Genomic DNA, 24167 nt, shown 5'->3' with positions numbered 1-24167 from the left:
TAAATAACAAACCCAGGCAAGGCGATCAGTGGAGGCAGCTGCTACAGCTACCTAAAGGAGCAGCAGTTCCACTCGAAACCACCAGAGGGAGCCCAAGGGCAGAACTCACAAAAATACCATTAGCAACCACAGGAGGGAGCTCCAGAACGGAATTCACAACACACTACATAATATAATATAGAGTGACCTGCTACATAGATATCTGATTATACTGTACATTATGGATTCGTGCACATGTAATATATTATGTATATACATATTTATATGAAATTTAATTGTACATTTTAATGTTTTTTTATTGTTACTAAATAAGTACATATATTTTAAACATTCCATGTTGTGGTAGTTCTGGTCCGGGCTATGGTTGGAGCACCGTTCTTTTAGTCTCTTTTAGTGGTTCCACTATGCTGCGTGCATATATGGTGACCTCTCAGTATTCCAGTACAATTTGAATATTTTCCTACAAATAACGGAGATTTTATATAATACTTGGGTGTCACTTCTGTGTTTATTTAATACCAAATATGTGTATGTTTGATTTTTTTACTGTTTTATTTTGAATGAGGGCAAAGGGGGATTAATTAAACTTTGATTTTTTTTTTAATAATTTTAAAACTATTTTTTTTTTATTTGGCATGCTTCAATAGCCTCTATGGGAGGCTAGAAGCTGCCACAACTTGATTGGCTCTGCTACATAGAGGCGATGTTCAGATCGCCTCTATGTAGCAGAATTACTGCATTGCTATGAGCGCCGACCACAGGGTGGCTCTCATAGCAATCTGGCATCAACAACCATAGAGGTCTCAAGGACCTGGGGTTAAAGGGGGGTGATGTTCAGATCGCCTCTATGTAGCAGAATTACTGCATTGCTATGAGCGCCGACCACAGGGTGGCTCTCATAGCAATCTGTCATCAACAACCATAGAGGTCTCAAGGACCTGGGGTTAAAGGGGGGTGATTTTAACATTTTTTTTTACTTTTGCCATGCTTCAATAGCCTCCATGGGAGGCTAGAAGCTGGCATAGCCTGATAGGCTCTGCTCCATAGGAGGGAAGCTCAGATCGCTCCTATGTAGTAGATTTACTGCATTGCTATGAGTGCCGACCACGGGGTGGTGCTTATAGCAATCCAGCATCGACAACCATAAAGGTCTCAAGGAGACCTCTGATTGTTATACTGATGCATCGCTGACCCCCGATCACGTGACGGGGGTCAGCAATGCGCTCATTTCCAGCCCGATGGCTGGAAGCGCTAGTTAAATGCCGCTGTCAGCGTTTGACAGCGGCATTTAACTAGTTAATAGCAGCGGGATAATCGCAATTCCACCCGCCGCTATTGCAGGCACATGTCAGCTGTACAAGACAGCTGACATGTCCCGGCTTTGATGCGGGCATCCGGAGCCCGTGTCAAAGCAGGGGTTCTGACCTCGGACGTACTATCCCATCCAAGGTCAGAAAGGGGTTAAGGCTCGCCTTGTTTTTAATACTTCTGGTGTTAAACTTTAGCTAATTTTATTGATACAGTCATGTGTTAATGCACTTTGAATCCTTTTCCACAGTGAAAACTCCCTAAAAATGGATTTGCATTTTTTAACTGTTGACAAATTGACATGTTGCTGATTTCAAAAATGCTCTGCAAGTCAGTTTATGCAATATTAAAAAATGCATAGAGGGCATAAGGTTTCTATAAATTCCATCTGCTTTACTGAAACCGTGTGACACTGTGTTTTTTGCTCAGCTAAAATACACAGCCTCAAAAACACAAAAACTCATCGTAGGAATTTAACCTTAAGCCAAAGATCTGTATAAGAATAATTACACCCATAATGTAGAAAAAAAAATAGATAAAATTAACTTGAAAAAAGGCATGACTTAAATCACGAATAAGACAATAATACAGTAAGACTAAGAAAAACCCACTACTTCATACAATAGATATTTATTATATTATCTTTAATAGAAAATACAACACAGAAGCATGTTTCATTACAAGAATGTGACTAACACAAAGTTGGCAAAAACAGTGTTGTGAAGATCACAATTATAGCATGTAACTGTACTACAAAAAACAATTCCAGCCGCAACATTTTTCAACCTTTAGAAGGCATATTTTTCTCACATAAACACGTTTTAGAAGTGACATCTTTATACCAGCTTGTGGTAATAACATTGAGAATTACCATTTTCCAAGGAAAAATGGACAGAGTGAAATAATAGAAATGAATGCACATTAATTGCATTATAAACTACTTTGCTGTACACTTCCTGGCCTGCAGGAATATTTGCCAGGCTATAAAAAGAAACACTAAAAAAGTTCCAAACTTTTTATAGAGTAAATTCATTCACCATAAAAATATATAAACAAAGTAACAATCCTACTCCAATATGAACAATATTTACACAATATAAACCCTAAATATCTAATAAGAAATAGCAGCAATAAATGATCCACTGCAAATACAACAAATACAGGTTTGAAATGGATTGTCTCTTCCTCACAACCCTTTCTTGATGATCAGAATAAGAGCTGCCTATTTGCTAGCAGTTCTCTGCTCTGGCAGATGGAGATGGCGCCCCAAGTGGGACAACCTCTAGCATCCTGCTCCATCCCCTTTTTATTTTTTTATTAATTTTTTTAAGAGGATCAGTAGCTATGGAGCAACTACATTTATTTCTAAATTATATCCCACTATGATTAGGAAATGACAGTTTTGGCTGTAGATACCAGTCCTAGTCCACTTAGAACGTCTAGACCTTCTTGCGCAGGAATAAAAGCATATAGCCAAGGCTGTATCAAACTTGAGTACATAGACCTCACAAATAGGACAAAAAGTCCAAACCAGACCCAGTGACTGCAGCCACAGAAAGATATCCCATGTCACAGGAGGAAATATTTAGGAAGTTGTTCCTCTATAAAAGATTATCAAATTTGTATCAAATAACATGTGAAAAATAATGGATCATTGTATTCAGTCTAAAATTTTTACTGAGACATTTTGGTAACAGGTGCAGAAAAATTTCTAGCTTATGATTAGTGTTGAGCGATACCTTCCGATATTCAAAAGTATCGGTATCGGATTGGATCGGCCGATATCCAAAAAATATCGGATATCGCCGATACCGATACCCGATACCAATACAAGTCAATGGGACACAAATATCGGAAGCTATCCTGGATGGTTCCCAGGGTCTGAAGGAGAGGAAACTCTCCTTCAGGCCCTGGGATCCATATTCATGTAAAAAATAAAGACTAAAAATAAAAAATATGGATATACTCACCCCTCCGACGGACCCTGGCTCTCACCAGTGCAAGCGTCTGCCTCCGTTCCTAAGAATGCAGTGAGTGAAGGACCTTCGATGACGTCGCAGTCACATGAGTGGTCACGCGACCAATCACAAGATCACGACGTCATCGCAGGTCCTACACTCACTGCATTCTTAGGAACGGAGGCTGCCGGTTGCACCGCTGAGGTCCAGGGTCCGTCGGAGGGGTGAGTATATCCATATTTTTTATTTTTAGTCTTTATTTTTTACATGAATATGGATCCCAGGGCCTGAAGGAGAGTCTCCTCTCCTCCAGACCCTGGGAACCATACGTACCGCACACGCCTGGGAACTTATAGGAACTTCCGATTCCGATTTCCGATATCACAAAAATATCGGAACTCGGTATCGGAATTCAGATACAGCGAATATCGGCTGATACCCGATATTTGCAGTATCGGAATGCTCACACTACTTATGATATTATGTATGTTTTATTTGGTATGATGGGAAATGTTTGGTACTGTGTGTCAAGACTCAGTGAGGTCTGCTGGTTAGAAGTGGATACTTTTAGAAACACATGGAGGATAAAGGCATTTAGGCAACATTTACAGGGATTCTCACTTTTAGGATTAAACTCTTTCACCTTTCTAGCAAAAAGAGATTGAAGAAACAACAATTTAAGAGTGTCATTGTGGGAAATTCCAAGAGCAAGCCAGCATTTTTCCTGGAGTGACACCAAATCTATATTTCCTGTCGAAAGTCATGGATGTTTGGGGATCTTTATGGAAAAAATTCCATTTAGCAACTCTCATTTCTTATAGATATTTTGTGTTTTCCAATGGGGGACTCCGATTAGCATAGAATGTCCTGACCATATTTAAAAGTGGTTATTTTGAACTAAAAACCGCTAACTTGATTAATTTTGCTATTTTTAAATACTATTTATATTGTGGAATACTAGATATACCTTTTAATGTACCAAACATAAATAAGTGTGAAAGGAAGCAATTAAAACGTTAATGTTCTTGCCATACCACCACTGATGTCCTCTAGGAACAAAAGTTGTAATGCCACAACATTGATTAAAAAAAACATGGAAAAACTATAATGACACTAATAACCAGGATTCCTGCATTGGGTAAGGAAAATCTTGTTTCTAATAAATGACACAGATAAATCTACTATATAGCCATCTCTCAGTTCTGTTGCAAGGATAAGTGAGCCTGACAGCATTGGTTGACTGTTCAATCAAGCACAAGCACTTGGTGCACCCACTGTGTGACCAAATAGTTCAGTGCATCTTTCTACCTATTGTTTTTCACCTGTCTCTAACCTTCTATGGCTCCTATGAAAGTAGATTGGTCAATCAATAAAGGGGTGGATACAGACTGAAAACAAGAAGGTGGGGAAGTGTTCTTAAAGGGGTTGTCTAATTCATTTTAATCAGTAGATCTTGTAATAAAAATAAGTTCCACAATTGGATGTGTTTTTACACAAATGTTCCTGTGCTGAGTTAATCTTATAAATGTGCCCCTGCTGTGTATGGTGTAATGACCGTGTCTGACCGTACAGGGACATGTTGTATCTCAATAAAGCTCAATGTATGACATTTGTCGGTATATACTGAATTGAAAAATGGAGATAATGGACCTGGAGTTTTCCATCAGTACATTGTCATTCTTATGAAGTTTTATACTTTGAGAGTGAAACCAGAGGATGTTTAAACCTGAACTTCCATTGTAAACGAAGAAATAAATATTGATCCACACCATGATGCTCGAGAGGAATTATAACAGTATATGTATCAGGGCTCGATCACACAAATCTGACAAGTGCAATCTGATAAAAAAAATCGGACTCGGCCCAATCTTAATCTATGGGGTAGCTCACATCTGCTATTATTTTACCGATTCGACATGTGAGAACAATTGCAGCATGTTGCGATTGCATCCTAGAACTGGATCGCACTGGATCGCATTGTATGGGTGCGTGTGAAACATCGGACTGCACTCAGATACCACCGAATCCCATGGACTTCGGCAATGGAGGAGACGGAGAAAATACTTTCTCCATCTCCTCCGTACCTATGCTCCGATTCTCTGATGCAAGAGGATTGAAGCATAGAGCACTGACACTCGGATCATGCTCGCAGCAGAGCTGGAACCGAGTGTCATAGCAAATCGATTTTGCATAGGATGCCATACACTTGTGTGACTCTGGCCTTAGGAACATACCGGTGTTCTATGTAAATTAGAAACCCTCAGACATTTTTTTATTTTCAGGGGTCTGACCTCCAGCACCCCACCAATCAACACAATGAAGGTTCTTTAAGTGCTGCATCCTGTTTACAAAGGCACAGTGGCTTGTCCCCAAGAGTGGCTGTGCCGCTTACTACAGCTCTTTCCATTTACTTGAATAGGACCAGCTGCAGTAGAAGACGTAGCTGACCAAATGTACGAGCCACTGTGCTTGCACAAACAATGAAGGAGCGCCACATCCTCCTCCAGTTCGTTGAGCAGTCGAGATCCCATATTGGAGATTTAATCTAGGATAACCCTTTAACCAATGGACATTTGTTTTCATCTTCAGGTGGTATAAATCATACATAGGTCTACTGAATTGCTTATAAAACAATATTTCCACTTGCAAATGTAATGCTAGAAAGGAAAAAACTAGAAGAACTTTCTGATTATTTCCTTAAAAAGTTGCATGGTTCGTTCTTCAACTCAATATTATTATTTCAGGGTTTTTTTTCAGTTTAGACTCCCCCAATCCAAGGAATGGGGCATTTTACAATATAAAGGCATAATTCTGACTATACCAGTGGATTCATATACTATAGCTTGAATGCCATGAAGGGGTCAGATACAGCAGGAATCAATAAAAATTCTAAAATCGTTAAATATTCTATAATGAATACAGCCTCATTTTACTGCGATCCACAAATGTTCTTCTAAAAGATATTATAGACTGTACAATAATACATCTTTATACAAATCTTAAGACATGTTCTTTTGGACTTTTGAAATTTTTCTCTGCTTTATTTTCACATCTCAGATGACAGCAAATATTCTAAATGCCTTGCTTCCCAATGGATTATGTAAACTGCAAAGCAAATAAAATGGTAGAATTATTACAGTGTTGCTAAACCTTTAAAAGTTTTTACATATACTTATACATATAAATTGTAGACCCTTAAACACCCTATAGATCAGTGGGAGTCCAGCTCCTGAGACCCGAACAGTCGCTAAAACCACTGTGCTGAAGCACTCATCCTTGAATGGCTGTCCGTGTGACGCATTGGCTAAATAGTGAGCTAGGTACTTCACTTTTATAAGTATAATCTATATGACGGTAACACAGTTTAAAATTCATGTATTCAAAATCAAAGTTTGCATATATGTTGGCACACAGAGTGTCTGCCGTGTTCTTTGATATGTATATAATACAGTTATACTAGTTGAACCTGTTCACACTTGCTTCATTATGTTAAGAGGTGCTCATCAGATTTGCTCTTTTCTGGCGTACATGTGGAGGTAGTGACTGCCTACATAGATGGCTAAGCACTCCTCCAGGCTCCCACTAGTCTAAGCTTGTTTTTAATTTGTGCTAGATCCTACTTACCCTTTAAAGGGGCTGTCCAGTACTTTTATATTGATGACCAATTCCTAGGATAGGAAATCAATGACAGATCGGCGGGGGTGCGACACCCAGCATCCCCACTGATCAGCTGTTCCCAGTGCTGATGGCAAGTAGATGGAATCAGTTGCAGAGCTACACATCGCAGCTCTAACAACTGTGTAGTCGCTGTGGCTGGGAGCTGTACTTCTGCCACTATTTGAATGCATTACATGGTAAAGGCAAATATGCAGTTGACAGAGCTGTGCTGTGCTGCTCCACAATTAATCACACCTGGGTGCTACCCACAGCTCCTGAATCAGCCCTCAGTCTGGTACTCTTCCCCTACCCAGGGAAGAGGGGAGAAGTAGTGTGCCATAATATACCAACTAGACTAACAAGGTAATACGAACAGGGTAAAAGGAAAATACCAATCAAACAAACATATACACATTAAAAACAGAGGTAAACATCGGGGAGTGGAGGATGGGGTTAAACCAAAGTAGGAGAAGAAAGGGAATTATAACACACTCCCCAGTGTGTCATGGTTCTCAATGGCAAGAGAACATAGTAAAGCATACAAAAAGGACTAGCTCTTGGAAGATGGGAACTCGAGCTGACTGTGAGCTAAACCTACCGCACAACTAACAGTGGCCGGGTAGCGTGCCTACGTTTTATCCCTAGACGCCCAGCGCCAGCCGGAGAACTGACTGACCCTAGCAGAGGAAAATACAGACCTGGCTTACCTCTAGAGAAATTTTCCCCAAAAGGCAGACAGTAGCCCCCACATATATTGTCGGTGATTTCAGAGGAAATTGACATACGAAGTATGAAGATAGGTTTAGCAAATTGAGGTCCGCTTACTAGATAGTAGGAAGACAGAAAAGGGAACTTCACAGTCAGCTGAAAACCCTTTCAAAACACCATCCTGAAATTACTTTAAGACTCTAATATCAACTCATGACACCAGAGTGGCAATTTCAGCTCACAAGAGCTTCCAGCCTCAGAAATAATCAATCGCAGAGAACTGGAACAAAAATGCAAAACAAACTTAGGACTACAAGTCCAACTTAGCTGATAGTAGTCTAGGAGCAGGAACATGCAACAGAAAGGCTTCTGGTAACATTGTTGGCCGGCATAGAAATGACTGAGGAGCAAGGTTAAATAGAAAACTCCCACATCCTGATGGAAACAGGTGAACAGAGGAGATGAAGCACACAAGTGCAGTACCACCAGAAACCACCGGGGGAGCCCAGAAACCAAATTCACAACAGTACCCCCCCCTCAAGGAGGGGGCACCGAACCCTCACCAGAACCACCAGGGCGATCAGGATGAGCCCTATGAAAGGCACGGACCAAATCGGAGGCATGAACATCAGAGGCTGTCACCCAAGAGTTATCCTCCTGACCGTAGCCCTTCCACTTGACCAGATACTGAAGTCTCCGTCTGGAAACACGGGAGTCCAAGATCTTCTCGACAACGTACTCCAACTCACCCTCAACCAACACCGGAGCAGGAGGCTCAACGGAAGGCACAACCGGTACCTCATACCTGCGCAACAATGACCGATGGAAGACATTATGAATAGAAAAAGATGCAGGGAGGTCCAAACGAAAGGACACAGGGTTAAGAATCTCCAATATCCTGTACGGGCCGATGAACCGAGGCTTAACCTTAGGAGAAGACACCTTCATAGGGACAAAACGAGAAGATAACCACACCAAGTCCCCAACACAAAGACGAGGACCAACACGACGACGGCGGTTGGCAAAATGCTGAGTCTTCTCCTGGGACAACTTCAAATTGTCCACCACATGCCCCCAAATCTGATGCAACCTCTCCACCACAGCATCCACTCCAGGACAATCCGAAGACTCCACCTGACCGGAAGAGAAACGAGGATGAAACCCCGAATTACAGAAGAAAGGAGAAACAAAGGTGGCAGAACTAGCCCGATTATTGAGGGCAAACTCCGCCAAGGGCAAAAAGGCAACCCAATCATCCTGATCCGCAGACACAAAACACCTCAAATAAGTCTCCAAGGTCTGATTAGTTCTCTCGGTCTGGCCATTAGTCTGAGGGTGGAAAGCAGACGAAAAAGACAAATCAATGCCCATCCTAGCACAGAACGCTCGCCAAAATCTAGACACGAATTGGGTTCCCCTGTCAGAAACGATATTCTCCGGAATACCATGCAAGCGCACCACATTTTGAAAAAACAGAGGAACCAGCTCGGATGAAGAAGGCAATTTAGGCAAGGGAACCAAATGGACCATCTTAGAGAAACGGTCACACACCACCCAGATGACAGACATCTTCTGAGAAACAGGGAGATCAGAAATAAAATCCATGGAGATGTGAGTCCAAGGCCTCTTCGGAATAGGCAAGGATAACAACAATCCACTAGCCCGAGAACAACAAGGCTTGGCCCGAGCACAAACATCACAAGACTGCACAAAACCTCGCACATCTCGCGACAGGGAAGGCCACCAGAAGGACCTAGCCACCAAATCCCTGGTACCAAAGATTCCAGGATGACCTGCTAACGCAGAAGAATGGACCTCCGAGATGACTCTACTGGTCCAATCATCAGGAACAAACAATCTACCAGGCGGGCAACGATCAGGTCTATCCGCCTGAAACTCCTGCAAGACCCGTCGCAAATCTGGGGAAACAGCAGATAATATCACTCCATCCTTAAGGATACCTGTAGGTTCAGAATTACCAGGGGAATCAGGCTCAAAACTCCTAGAAAGGGCATCCGCCTTCACATTTTTAGAACCCGGTAGGTAAGAAACCACAAAATTAAACCGAGAGAAAAATAACGACCAGCGCGCCTGTCTAGGATTCAGGCGCCTGGCGGACTCAAGATAAATCAAATTCTTGTGGTCGGTCAATACCACCACCTGATGTCTAGCCCCCTCAAGCCAATGACGCCACTCCTCAAAAGCCCACTTCATAGCCAAGAGCTCCCGATTACCAATATCATAATTTCGCTCAGCGGGCGAAAACTTACGAGAAAAGAACGCACAAGGTCTCATCACGGAGCAGTCGGAACTTTTCTGCGACAAAACCGCCCCAGCTCCGATTTCTGAAGCGTCGACCTCAACCTGAAAAGGAAGAGTAACATCAGGCTGACGCAATACAGGGGCGGAAGAAAAGCGGCGCTTAAGCTCCCGAAAGGCCTCCACAGCAGCAGGGGACCACTCAGCAACATCAGCACCCTTCTTAGTCAAATCAGTCAACGGTTTAGCGACATCAGAAAAAACAGTTATAAATCGACGATAAAAATTAGCAAAGCCCAAAAACTTCTGAAGGCTCTTAAGAGAAGAGGGTTGCGTCCAATCACAAATAGCCTGAACCTTGACAGGGTCCATCTCAATGGAAGAGGGGGAAAAAATGTACCCCAAAAACGAAATCTTTTGAACCCAAAAAACGCACTTAGAACCCTTTACGCACAAGGAATTAGAGCGCAAAACCTGAAAAACCCTCCTGACCTGTTGGACATGAGAGTCCCAGTCCTCCGAAAAAATCAAAATATCATCCAGATACACAATCAAAAATTTATCCAAATATTCACGGAAAATGTCATGCATAAAGGACTGAAAGACTGAAGGGGCATTTGAAAGACCAAAAAGGCATTACTAAATACTCAAAATGGCCCTCAGGCGTATTAAATGCGGTTTTCCACTCATCCCCCTGCTTAATTCGCACTAAATTATACGCCCCACGAAGATGAATCTTAGAGAACCACTTGGCCCCCTTTATTCGAGCAAACAAATCAGTAAGCAGTGGCAAAGGATACTGATATTTAACCGTGATTTTATTCAAAAGCCGATAATCAATACACGGCCTCAAAGAGCCATCTTTTTTAGATACAAAGAAAAAACCGGCTCCTAAGGGAGATGACGAAGGACGAATATGTCCCTTTTCCAAGGACTCCTTAATATATTCCCGCATAGCAGCATGTTCAGGCACAGATAGATTAAATAAACGACCCTTTGGAAACTTACTGCCCGGAATCAGATCTATAGTACAATCGCACTCTCTGTGCGGAGGTAGTGAACCAATTTTAGGCTCCTCAAAAACGTCACGATAATCAGATAAAAATTCCGGAATCTCAGAGGGAATAGATGACGAAATGGAAACCAAAGGTACGTCCCCATGAGTCCCCTGACATCCCCAGCTTAACACAGACATTGCTTTCCAGTCGAGGACTGGGTTATGAGATTGCAGCCATGGCAATCCAAGCACCAACACATCATGTAGACTATACAACACAAGGAAGCGAATAATCTCCTGGTGATCCGGATTAATATGCATATTTACTTGTGTCCAGTATTGTGGTTTATTACTAGCCAATGGCGTGGAGTCAATACCCTTCAGAGGTATAGGAACTTCCAGAGGCTCTAAATCAAACCCACAGCGTTTGGCAAAGGACCAATCCATAAGACTCAAAGCGGCGCCAGAGTCGACATAGGCGTCCGCGGTAATAGACGATAAAGAGCAAATCAGGGTCACAGACAGAATAAACTTAGACTGTAAAGTGCCAATTGAAACAGACTTATCAACCTTCTTAGTACGTTTAGAGCATGCTGATATAACATGAGTTGAATCACCACAATAGAAGCACAACCCATTTTTTCACCTAAAATTCTGTCGTTCGCTTCTGGACAGAATTCTATCACATTGCATAATCTCTGGCGCCTTCTCAGTAGACACCGCCAAATGGTGCACAGGTTTGCGCTCCCGCAAACGCCGATCAATCTGAATAGCCATTGTCATGGACTCATTCAGACCTGTAGGCACAGGGAACCCCACCATAACATCCTTAATGGCATCAGAGAGACCCTCTCTGAAATTCGCCGCCAGGGCACACTCATTCCACTGAGTAAGCACAGACCACTTACGAAATTTTTGGCAGTATATTTCAGCCTCATCTTGCCCTTGAGACAGGGCCATTAAGGCTTTTTCAGCCTGAATCTCTAGATGAGGTTCCTCATAAAGCAACCCCAAAGCCAGGAAAAACGCATCCACATTGAGCAACGCAGGATCCCCTGGTGCCAAAGCAAATGCCCAGTCCTGAGGGTCGCCCCGGAGCAAGGAAATTACAATCCTGACCTGCTGTGCAGGACCTCCAGCGGAGCGAGATCTCAGAGACAAAAATAATTTACAATTATGTTTGAAATTCTGGAAGCGAGATCTATCCCCGGAGAAAAATTCAGGTAAAGGAATTCTAGGTTCAGATATAGGAGCATGAATAACAAAATCCTGTAAACTTTGAACCTTCACAGCGAGATTATCCAAACCTGTAGCTAAACTCTGAGGATCCATATTAATCAGGTGAAATCAGAACCATTCAAGGATTAGAAGGAGAGAGAGACGAAGGCTGCAGTAAGCAGAGATGCAAGTGAATCAACTAATGAGCAAACTCAGGAAAAAAAAAAAAAAAAAAAATTCTCTGCAGAGTTCTTTTCTCTCCTTTCTTCTGCCAATTATTTTAACCCTTGGCCGGCCAAACTGTCATGGTTCTCAATGGCAAGAGAACATAGTAAAGCATACAAAAAGGACTAGCTCTTGGAAGATGGGAACTCGAGCTGACTGTGAGCTAAACCTACCGCACAACTAACAGTGGCCGGGTAGCGTGCCTACGTTTTATCCCTAGACGCCCAGCGCCAGCCGGAGAACTGACTGACCCTAGCAGAGGAAAATACAGACCTGGCTTACCTCTAGAGAAATTTTCCCCAAAAGGCAGACAGTAGCCCCCACATATATTGTCGGTGATTTCAGAGGAAATTGACATACGAAGTATGAAGATAGGTTTAGCAAATTGAGGTCCGCTTACTAGATAGTAGGAAGACAGAAAAGGGAACTTCACAGTCAGCTGAAAACCCTTTCAAAACACCATCCTGAAATTACTTTAAGACTCTAATATCAACTCATGACACCAGAGTGGCAATTTCAGCTCACAAGAGCTTCCAGCCTCAGAAATAATCAATCGCAGAGAACTGGAACAAAAATGCAAAACAAACTTAGGACTACAAGTCCAACTTAGCTGATAGTAGTCTAGGAGCAGGAACATGCAACAGAAAGGCTTCTGGTAACATTGTTGGCCGGCATAGAAATGACTGAGGAGCAAGGTTAAATAGAAAACTCCCACATCCTGATGGAAACAGGTGAACAGAGGAGATGAAGCACACAAGTGCAGTACCACCAGAAACCACCGGGGGAGCCCAGAAACCAAATTCACAACACCAGTGTTTACCTTTGTTGTTTACGTATATTTGTATGATTGGTATTTTCTTTTTTCCCTGTTCATATTACCTTGCTATTCTGGTTGGTATATTATGGTACACTACTACTCCCCTCTTCTCTGGGTGGGGGAAGGGTACAGACTGAGGGTGGATTCAGGAGCTAATGCAAGGCACATGGCCCTGGGGTCTTCACCATCAGAAGTAAACAGGGCAAAATATAAATATACAAAATATATTTACAAAATAAATAATAATTAAAATAAAATATATATATTATATGTATATAGGTAAATTTAACACACCTGCTGGTTCGACATAGTTATGTCATGTGACTGCTTAAATAAGCTGCTGCATTTTAGTATTATATCACCACCAGTGGATGCCCATAATAATGTCACATGATCGCCAGAAGATATAATGCTGGTATCAGAGGAGCCGTGCTGGTTTGGGAAATAGGTATACTGTTTTTTTTAGTATTATTTTTCTATAATAGCCTTTTTAGCTGTTCAGGAGGAGATGTTCAGTAGTGGACATCCCTTACAGTGTTGAGTGATTAAGAACTCCAAACTAGCACTATATACAACATGGTGGTGATTTTCTTTACAAATCTTGCTAACACTTAAGCCAATATAACTGTGAGAGAATGATATTATATCATAGTGATGTGATTTGGTCATTGTGGGTAACAATCCAGATAGTAAACATATCATACAACCAGGTTTTACCCTCAAGATGAGCTCCCAATAATTTGCATAAGGAAGCAATTCCTAAACAACATGTCATTTTATGCTATTTTCTCCTTAAATGCTTAGAAGAAAATGCGGGACCATTTGTCAATGTGCAGTTTATAAATATCAGGAATTAGAGTTTATCCGATCCGCTTACAGTCATTTTAGGAATCTTGTTGTAAATGGAGACTGTGAGCCTCAGCGTATAATCAGTTTTTTCACCCATTGCGTGCCATGATGAAGCAGTTTTAAATTCTTAGTAGAAAGTATTTTATCAAATATTACATTATACAGAAATAAATCACAGAGCTGGTCTGACCTATAAGCAGCTTGTTAGTATGATTTGTGGGATTACAGGAGACAAGAAGTTGTGGTACCACAGCTTCTCCAGAGTTCACTAAATACCATCATTTATACCATTTAAGAAATAAAACAATGGTCAGTTTATGCTTGTTGGTGCAAGCACTATAGGTATTTATGTAACATTATATACAGTACAATCACTAGCTGTATAGGTACATGTGCTTTCCTCTCCTCTATAAAAGAAATATTGGCAGGAATAATTGCATAAAATCTCATATTGTGAATTGATTTCGTAAATAGTCAGGATAGAAAAAGGGTTAAGCATCTGATATTTTTCCAGTCCTTGTCTCATACACATGGGCTGTATCTGTTTTTTTTTCCTAAGTAAACTGCAGACAATGTCACGTTGCCACTGTTAAACCGATTAAAATGATAACTGGGATGAAGAAATCCATCTTTTGTTTCTTGTGTAATCAGTGTTAGAAGCTTTCAATTAATGAGATGCCCGTGCTCTGGGGCAGGACTGTAGGTAGAGTCTTATATTGGTACTCTAGGCCAGAGAAACCATGTTGAGACCTGACCACGGGCTGCCCCGGAGCACAGACAGGCTGTCTCTCCCTCTGTCTCTATGATGAGGAACATGTTGGTGCTTCAGGGCGGCTTGTGGTCTGGTCTTTCCTTAGTTTCTCTGGCCTAGAGAAGGAAGATAAGACCCTGCCTACAGTCCCGCCTCAGAGCACGTGCATCTCATTAAATGGAAACTTCTAACACTAATTACACAAGAACCACAAGACGGATTTCATACCCCAGGTATCATTTTAATCATTTTAACACTGCCAACCTTACATTGCCTGCAGTTTACTTAGCAAAGTCCTGCTAACATGTTCGCTTCAAGTTCACCTCCATTCAAAATAATTAGGACCAAGACACAATACCAGACACTACCTAAGAATGGTGCTGCAATTTTGTTTTGTTTTTTAATCTAATTCTTGACTATCTTACCTCTATTCAAATCTTAAAATGTGGTTTTTGACTACAACTAGCCCCCTTGCCACTAATTTCATACTAGCAGCTTTTCAGCGATTTGCCAGTACTTACAGTAGTAAACTATAGGTTTGATATTGGGGAAAATGGGGCATTCTAGGTTTTTTGTGGTCATATCTGAAATGAAACAGATATGATTGTCAATTTTAGAGAGCTGTTAGGGAGCATTTACACTGGCAGAGCCATAGCAGTTAAACGCTACATGTAAGAAGATCGGAAGTTGTCTACAGTAATAGCCTCTGAAGACAGACTAACTGGGCTTTCATATGCACAAGACAATCATTAATACGATAGTTCTGTGCTTACAGAATATCATTGTTCTCGACAGCACATACGGTTTACACTGGTCAGTGTGCGGCCGAGACTGGTGATTTTTTTAAAGCAAGCTTAAAATCATTTAACCAGACGAACAAGTGCTTTACTCCTCATTTGATGGTTGATTGACAGCCCTTTAAACAGGTCGATAATTTGGGAATGAGCATCTTAGTGTAAATGTACGCAGTCTACAAAAGGTCCCTTAGCTAATCATTTCCACCCCTGTGACCCCAGTGATAATCTGTAGCCTGTGAGGAGAAGGAAGGGAAACCTGGCAGAAAGTCTCTAAATTCATATATATATATATATATATATATATATATATATATATATATATATATATATATATATATACACACATGTATTCATTATTTTTCCCTGCAGTGATTTTCACGAAAAAAAGAACATTTTTATATTTAATTTTTTTCGAATAATTTACTTCCCAAGAATTAATTCTTAATATGGTAAATGTAAATGCCCTCCATGCTTGAATGTTAGATCAGGTACTTGTGAGCATATGCAGTAATAAGAACCTCTACTGTGACCTGAAGATAACCTGTACCATGTGCTGGCAAGCTATTTCTAGGTCACAGCAGTATTCAGGTAGACAGGGTGGACAGCAATATGAGAAGGCTCTTCTTATCTCAGCAGCCCTGGTATCTCCAGTATTAGATCAGAAAGAAAGGTTGGACTGCAGTATGAGGAACCTCTTCTTACCTCAGCAGCCTTGGTCTCTCCAGTATTAGATCTGATGGACAGGACAGACAACACTGTGATCAGTCTCTACTTAATGGTCTCTGACTGGGTGGACAACAACATGAGCAGCTTCTACTTTTACCTCAGTAGTCCTGGTATCTCCAGTATTAGATCAGAAATACTGGGTGGCCAGCAATATGAGCAGCCTATTCTTACCTCAGCACCCCTGGTCTTCCTACTCTTTAAGAAAGGGGAGAGAGACCTCGGACATGCTCACAGGCACATCTTCTATTAACATACTAGGACTGGGTTTAGCCTGTGTGATAAGATGGTGGTCATTTAAACTTTAGTGATTATCTCCCACCAAAATCTAATGTGCTTTGTTAAGGTATTTAATTTATGAATTTATTCATGATATTTTCTTGAAATATCTTTTTCTACTCTCAGAAAAACCCTTGAAGCATTAAAAAATGCTCATTGTAATCCATACACTATCCATGTAATGCACAGGGATTCTGAATGCTCCAAAGTGAAAGACGCATTTTGTATCCATTCTATAAAATGAATTTCTAAACCATTATTATTATTATCTAAAAGGGGTTTTCCATAATACACATAATAGGTGATAACTTTTTGATCAACCATCTGACCGCTCAGATTTGCATAGATAATTAAGGGATTGTCCAGTGAAAACAAGTTAATTACATATATGTAGATTAATTTACCTTTCTGAAGTAACTCCATTTTGGGATGATCCAAAATAGTGTCTCTTTTTATCAATTGGCATAACATCCACATAACCTCCTTGGTGATTACGGACTACACCAGCATGAAGGGCTGCTTTGCAGATACTTGATATCTTTGGAAGAAATCAGACATTTCAAAAATAAAGATTGGATACAATAATTGTATATTATTGCATACTAACAGTTAGGGAGGCAAGACATATTTTGTGGCAATAGAGAACAAGACATCTCCATTCCTTTGTACACTATGTTATAATATGCATTACATTTTGACATAAAACTGACAAATCAATAGGCTTCCAATTTTAGCATTTGCTTTGGTTTTTACTGTACTTTACATAGAAATATAATGACTAAATCAATAAAGTATACATTATGTTGAACATTTTATTTTTACACAACAAAAATGGGCATGAAATATATAGGAGATAGAACCAATATTTGGTGGCTCTTGTTTGTTGGCACTCTGCTGAAGTGTACTCCAGGAAAAGCCCTCAGTTACCATAGGCTTCTATTCACCAAAAGGCGTCCAGAGGTGTGCTCTTTGAACCTTTCTTTGGCCAATCTGCACATACTGTATGTACTGTTTATTTAACTTCACCGGCAGCCCCTGTAAAATATATATACCATGTGGCGTACAATTTCTTATGATGGGTCCTTATACTTGACTAATGCCTTTGCATCTATCCCTTCTTGCCACTGTCAGGTGTATATCTCCAGCAGTGGCCAAAAACGCTGGGCGCACATTGTCTTAGAATGCTAAAAATTTACAGGAACCATAATTAAAAATAAAAGGCTACAATGAGGGGACAATCACAGCTGGTAAGACTTACATAATGTATTTAATTTTGGTGAGAAGTTATCATCATCTGAGCTCAATGCGGTAGTATGAACAGTGGAAACAATTTATTAAAAGTGGTTTAAAAGAAAAGTGGAGCAGTTGCCGATGGCAAGCAAACACATTTAAGTTCTCGGTGTAAAGAGGCGATTTTGCAATTTTATTGGTTGTTAAAGGCAACTGCACCATTTTTCCTTTGCACCATTTTTACTGAATGATCTCAGAATGCTTTACTATTGGCATGATACAGCACGTTGAATATCATTGGTCAGTAGAATAAATCTTGTTATCATTGGTCTATGTGCCGGAAGACTTCTGCAATGAGTGACAATAAAAGTCACATTTGTAAAGACACAGCACAAATAGCATGTGAAGTGAGGAGGGGCGGGTGCTTGGTTTACATCGTCTCAATATAATGCGCATTTTTGTCCATAAGTGGCTGGGTATATTTCTGAATACGTGTTATCCTAAAGGTTTTACACATCCAGAGCCGCATGTCTTAGCTCACATATCAGCTGCATGTCAGAGGTCAGAGAGTCCCAGACTGTGGCTTGGTAAGGGAAAACTTTGTTGGGTATTCACAGTCATTGGCTTGAAAAACTTAGTGTAATAACACATTGAGGCTGAGGCATGTATCAAATATCATGAGAGTGCACTTTTGCTTGGCCAGCCGGCTATTAGAGCACAGCAGGTGTTTTAGACAGTAATCTCTTATAAAGCTGTCAAAGATATTCTAAGACCACTGCACTTAACTGTCAAAACAGGCATTTACACTGTGGGCTGGGAAGGCATTCGCTCACCATCTAATCTACAAAATCTCAATATTTTAATTTTTCCAATTATGGTTTTTACACAGGACTGTGAAAGGAGTACGATGGACAAAAGAGCGTTAAGTATGCAGTTGACCTCATCTACATCCTTTTGAAACTTCCTTCATTACGTAAACATACGTAATTCTTATGGAAATATGGTTACAGCTGAGAGGTATGAAAACAATTTAGGTATATGTCCTCATACACCGCTGTGAATAATATATGCGCTGTTAATATTAATAGGTAAAGACTTTAGCAAGATTTAAAAGTCATACAGTGCCCAAAGGGTAAAAGTTGCTAAGTCTTAGGTTTTCACTTCTTCCTTTATTCTGGAGCTAAATAATTTGAATCATTTTTCCCATTGACCATTGGCATTTATTAAATCATACATTTAAGCTGAATCTATTTTAAGGGATTGACACTACTTGGACAACCCCTTTGCAATCAGCACATTTACCCCTGTAAAATAACAACACTTATATTTACTTACGTCCCAGTGGTGTTGGCACTTGTTCTCCAGAAGCTCACGTAACATTGTGTCATGCAATCCCTGTGCTCAATCAGTGCTGGTGTCAGGAGGTGAGATCTGCGGATTGGGCGCAGGGATCTCAGGACATAACAATATGACGTGATCCACGGGAGGGCCAGTGCCAGTGAAAATATTGTTTAAAAACAGACAGGGAAATGTTTTACCTCACAAAAAGAATCAGCTATGATCCCATACTATCCTGTCTGTATACTCTTTTGCTTCCTGTCCTGCCAAGGAGCTGTGGTATGATGAGACCATGTCCCTGAACAGTCAGACACAGTCATTACACAGCACACAGCAGGGACACATTTCTAAGATTATCTCAGCACAGGAACATTTTATTTAAACACACCCAATTGTGGAAACTATTATTATTCCAAGATCTATTGATTAAAAGGAACGTTTGTTCATTGGAAAACCCCTTTAAGCAATAAATTAGCAAGAGAACTAACAGGAGAATAGCAAGAAGCACTGCCTAAAAGTCTCGTCAGTGGCAAATTCTGTTAGGCACCTTAAAAACCTTCACATTAATACTTATTTTTTTGAGCAGTCAGAAGCAGAAGGGTCTACATACAAATAAACAGCAGTTCACATGGATTCAGAACATTGTCAGATATTTTACAGCACTATGTTACATATGCTACTGCTTTACAACTTGTTTATAACGATTGGAAATGAGAATACTTACATCAGAATAAATACGAGTCCCAAAAACTCGAGCATAATAAGGGCTTGCTTGGGCACAATTGCGTGGGCAATAAACTCTAAAAAAAATAAAATAAAATTAAAAAAATAAAAAAAAAACACAAATTCATTATTTTATTAACTTTAAGTCATATATGACAATTATACTTTTATTTCTTTATAAGATGCTGGTCAACTAAATGACTACAAGTAAATCTAAATGCATAAATCCAAGATATAGAAATTTCACTGCCCTCCTGGCTATGTTTGGAAATGACTGGAGCTGAGAGTCTACCAAAGGGATATGCTGGACTTATCCCTTATCCAGAGGATAAGACTATTTGTTTCATCTTAAAGGGAACCTGTCACCTGAATTTGGCGGGACCGGTTTGCGGTCATATGGGTGGGGTTTTCGGGTGTTTGATTCACCCTTTCCTTACCCGCTGGCTGCATGCTGGCTGCAATATTGGATTGAAGTTCATGCTGTGTCCTCCGTAGTACAGTCTTGCCTTGCGCACGCGCAGTATGCTTTGCCCAACTGTGGGCAAAGCCGAAAAACATTAGTGTGCATGCGCCGGCGCACTATGTCCCAGAAGTATTTTGCGGTGTTCCGGGACATAGTGCGCCGGTGCATGCGCACTAATGCTTTTCGGCTTTGCCCACAGTTGGGGAAAGCATACTGCGCGTGCGCAAGTCAAGATTGCGTTGCGCAGGCATGTACTACGGAGGACACAGCATGAACTTCAATCCAATATTGCGGCCAGCATGCAGCCAGCGGGTAAGGAAAGGGTGAATCAAACACCCAAAAATCCCGCCCATATGACCGCAAACCTGTCCCGCCAAATTCAGATGACAGGTTCCCTTTAATTTCTGGAAAATAATTGAGTATGGGCAAAACACTCTATTACTTCATTTCATCCTCTCCTCTTTAAGAAATGGAGGATTGTGCTCCGTTTTACAGAATGCAGAGCGGAACCAACTATTCACCAGTTTCAACATTTTGCCTGGTCTTTAGAGAACAATAGCAGGATGCATTAAAGTGATTGTCCATTACTGGACAACTCTTTCTTAAAAGCTCTAGTTTTCTACACAAAATGAAAAAAAACAGCATACTTTCCTCCCGGATGGCTGCCGCTCCTCCAATCACAGTGACCGCTGCAGGCAGACTTCTTTATTCCATCGAAGTGGAATAGAGGAGGCTGCAGCCGATCAGCAAACTTACTTTCTTACTAAACACACCAAACCCTAAAAATTTTTATATCGCATCTATAAACATCTGTAGAAAATAAAACTTTATTTCTTATTAAAAAGGCTAAGATATTTAACAGGGCGGCGTCAGCACCCGGCGTACCCGGGCAAGTGCCGGGGCCCTGCAAGACAGGGTGGCCCATTCATGGCCGGCATAAGGGGCAAGCAGCTGCCTAGGGCCCCCGCTCCTCCAGGGGCCCTCAGCTAGCGGCACATCACACAGCCGCTATGGGGCCTCTGTGAGGCAGGGGGGCCGCCTGTTGCCAGCGCCAACTCCCCCACTGCCGCAGTGAACTATACCAGCATCTGCCGGTAAAGTTCAAAGCAAATAATGGAGGAGAGAGCATCACCTGACGCTCCCTCTCCCATCATTCCCCACTCTGCCTCTGACACTGCCACTGTGGATGTGTGATGATGTCATCGCACACTCGCTGTGTGTCAGGCAGTGCAGCGGCAGCCACCGAGACCGAAGCAGGGAGCAGCGCGGGCACGTTGAGAGGTGAGGAATGTTTTGTTTTTTTGTAACTATAACAGTGAGTACAGGACTATGGGGCCATTCTTGGGGGGAGGGGGGCTGTGCTGTATACTACATGTCGGTGCTATATACTACATGGGACGTGTTATATACTACATGGGCTGTGCCATATACTATATGGGCTGTTATATGCTACGTGGGCTGTGCTATATACTACATGGCTGTTCTATATACTATGTGGGCTGTGCTATATACTATGTGGCTGTTCTATATACTATATGGGCTGTTATATACTACGTGGCTGTGCTATATACTACATGGCTGTTCTATATACTACATGGGCCGTGTTATATACTATGTGGCTGTGCTATATACTATATGGGCTGTTATATGCTACATGGGCTGTACTATATACTACATGGCTGTTCTATATACTACGTGGGCCGTGTTATATACTATGTGGCTGTTCTATATATTATATGGGCTGTTATATGCTACATGGGCTGTGCTATATACTACGTGGCTGTGTTATATACTACGTGGACTGTGTTATATACTACATGGCTGCGTTATATGCGATCATGAATCGTGGTGTTAAAGGGGGGCCCACTGAGACTCTTTCGCCCGGGGCCCTCAAAAACCTGGAGCCGGCCCTGATATTTAATGTCGTCTTTTATATCTAAATAATAAATGTTCTTCCTACTAGAATACACTTTGGTCAGGGCAACAATGACTACATTACTACTTGTCTAAGTTTATCAATCAATTTCTTTGAATCTTTTTTATGCTTAAATCACAGCTGACATTTACACTCTTGAAAAAAAAATAAAACAGTACTTAACGAAGTGTAAAAAATGGAAGTGAATGCAGCAATGACAAAGAACAGATTATAATGTGTCTGAATTTCCATTCTATAAAAGTAAAACTTCTAACTGTATGTTTAAATTTTCGCCTTCGAAAAGCAACGTGCCAATTTACTACGAGGAGGTTTGAGGCATGAACCACTGATGTAATACATAGTTCCTATGTTCTAAAGCAGCCGATGCCAGCAAAAGAGCTGAAAGCATATCAGATTGCTTAATATGAAAGGCCATTGAATGGAGAACAGGAAGAGAGAAGACATAAAATAACCTACGCGTAGGAGGAGATTTCAGCAGACATATAATTATCACGAATAACAGTGTCGGATTCCATCCACTACAGAATTTGGATCTACTCCACTATGCCACAAATGCATTTATGAGACATTCACACATTTTGTAACAGTTTGAAGAGCAAATTGTTCCTAGTTTAACAATTTTTGCCTTTTGTAATGTTGTCTATTGTGTGCTAATCATGTGTCACATTAGTGGCTGTAATTTTGGCACATAAACTATAAATAGCAGAGATTAATAAGCACTCCTCCCATCAACATTATTATTCTCTTAATATATTGCAGTCATCATATTATATAGCACAGTGTACTTACAATTGCTCATTTTCCCTTCTACTCAGCTAATTCTTCTCTTTGTTTATTATGTCTATGGCATCACATGGTTAAAAACTGACGAGCTGAACCCTTCTAATCTATTTGTAGAAACAAGAGGTTAATTTTCCCTGTATGACTCATGAGTAACTGCAAAAGTCCCTGGCAGGAGAAGGGGCGAGCAATTTTACAGGAAGTTGAAAAAAGGAATGATAAATGTAAGGACAAGAGACTCCTGTTTCTATATAGAGTAAAGAAAAAAGAAGAATTTACTGGATAGAAGGGGAAAATGAGTAATTGTAAGTGCACAGTGTTGTATAATATGATAACTGCAATAAATTAAGAGGATAATCACTTTGATAGGACTGCACCTTTAAAGATACAGATTGCCAGATACAATGTGATCTAAAGGTGCCCATAAGCATTTGATAAAATTAGTCTGAACTCATCAGCAATTTAATATGTACAGGGGTCCCCTAACTGTCGCGTAGCAGATCTTGGGGGAATGACTGCTGATCGTTTTTTCCAGTCACTAAACTCTCCACTAACTAATTTATGTTGAAAACATCAGCCAAGCGCTTATTTCAGTCCACTGATGGACTAAATTGATGCCTCCAACCTGCATCAGTATCTGCACTGGTCTACCAACCACTATGGAATCCAATATACGGTAAATGTATTCCTCTCACCCACAAAGTTGTTCATTGATCTGCAACACCTTACATCTTCTCCCTATTCTTAGTCTAGCACCCTATCTGTGTTCTCCATTCTGCCAAAGATTGTGTCTAATATCCTCCATAGTTTAAACTTCCCTCATGGTGCACCACCTTAGACAATCCTGTAAATCCAGTCATGAGTGGTCATTAAACCGCATCTTTATAGGCACGAATCTAACTTTTCTCAGTTCTCCTTTCCTAAGTTTTTTTGTCAGAATGTGAACTCTTCGGTCATCTCTTTCCCACACACTCCATGCACTCAGTAGCACTTCATATCGGGACATATACAGACACTGGCTGCTGAGCGGTTTAAGCACCTTTATATTACTACTAGTGATGAGCGAATATACTCGTTATTCGAGATTTCTCGAGCATGCTCGGGGGTCCTCCGAGTATTTTTTAGTGCTCGGAAATTTAGTTTTCATCGCC

The 24167-nt window shown here is 40.9% G+C and overlaps 1 protein-coding gene across 2 annotated transcripts in view; it reads right to left on the bottom strand.

Moving 5' to 3' along the window:
• Positions 1 to 3483: 3483 nt before the first annotated feature.
• The window catches only part of CRISPLD1 (cysteine rich secretory protein LCCL domain containing 1), a 117137-nt gene continuing 96453 nt past the window's right edge, over positions 3484 to 24167 (bottom strand). For both annotated transcript variants that reach the window (XM_077270671.1, XM_077270672.1), the window contains exons 13-15: positions 19839 to 19914; positions 16951 to 17084; positions 3484 to 6371 (exon numbers count right to left, since the gene is read on the bottom strand). In XM_077270671.1, coding sequence (XP_077126786.1) covers positions 6320 to 6371; positions 16951 to 17084; positions 19839 to 19914 — 262 coding nt within the window. In that variant the 3' untranslated portion in view covers positions 3484 to 6319. The remainder of the gene's footprint in view (positions 6372 to 16950; positions 17085 to 19838; positions 19915 to 24167) is intronic.

The sequence above is a fragment of the Ranitomeya variabilis genome, chromosome 6 (genome assembly GCF_051348905.1).
Source record: "Ranitomeya variabilis isolate aRanVar5 chromosome 6, aRanVar5.hap1, whole genome shotgun sequence".
Classification (NCBI taxonomy): Eukaryota; Metazoa; Chordata; class Amphibia; order Anura; family Dendrobatidae; genus Ranitomeya; species Ranitomeya variabilis.
This window is presented reverse-complemented; position numbering and strand designations above follow the sequence as displayed.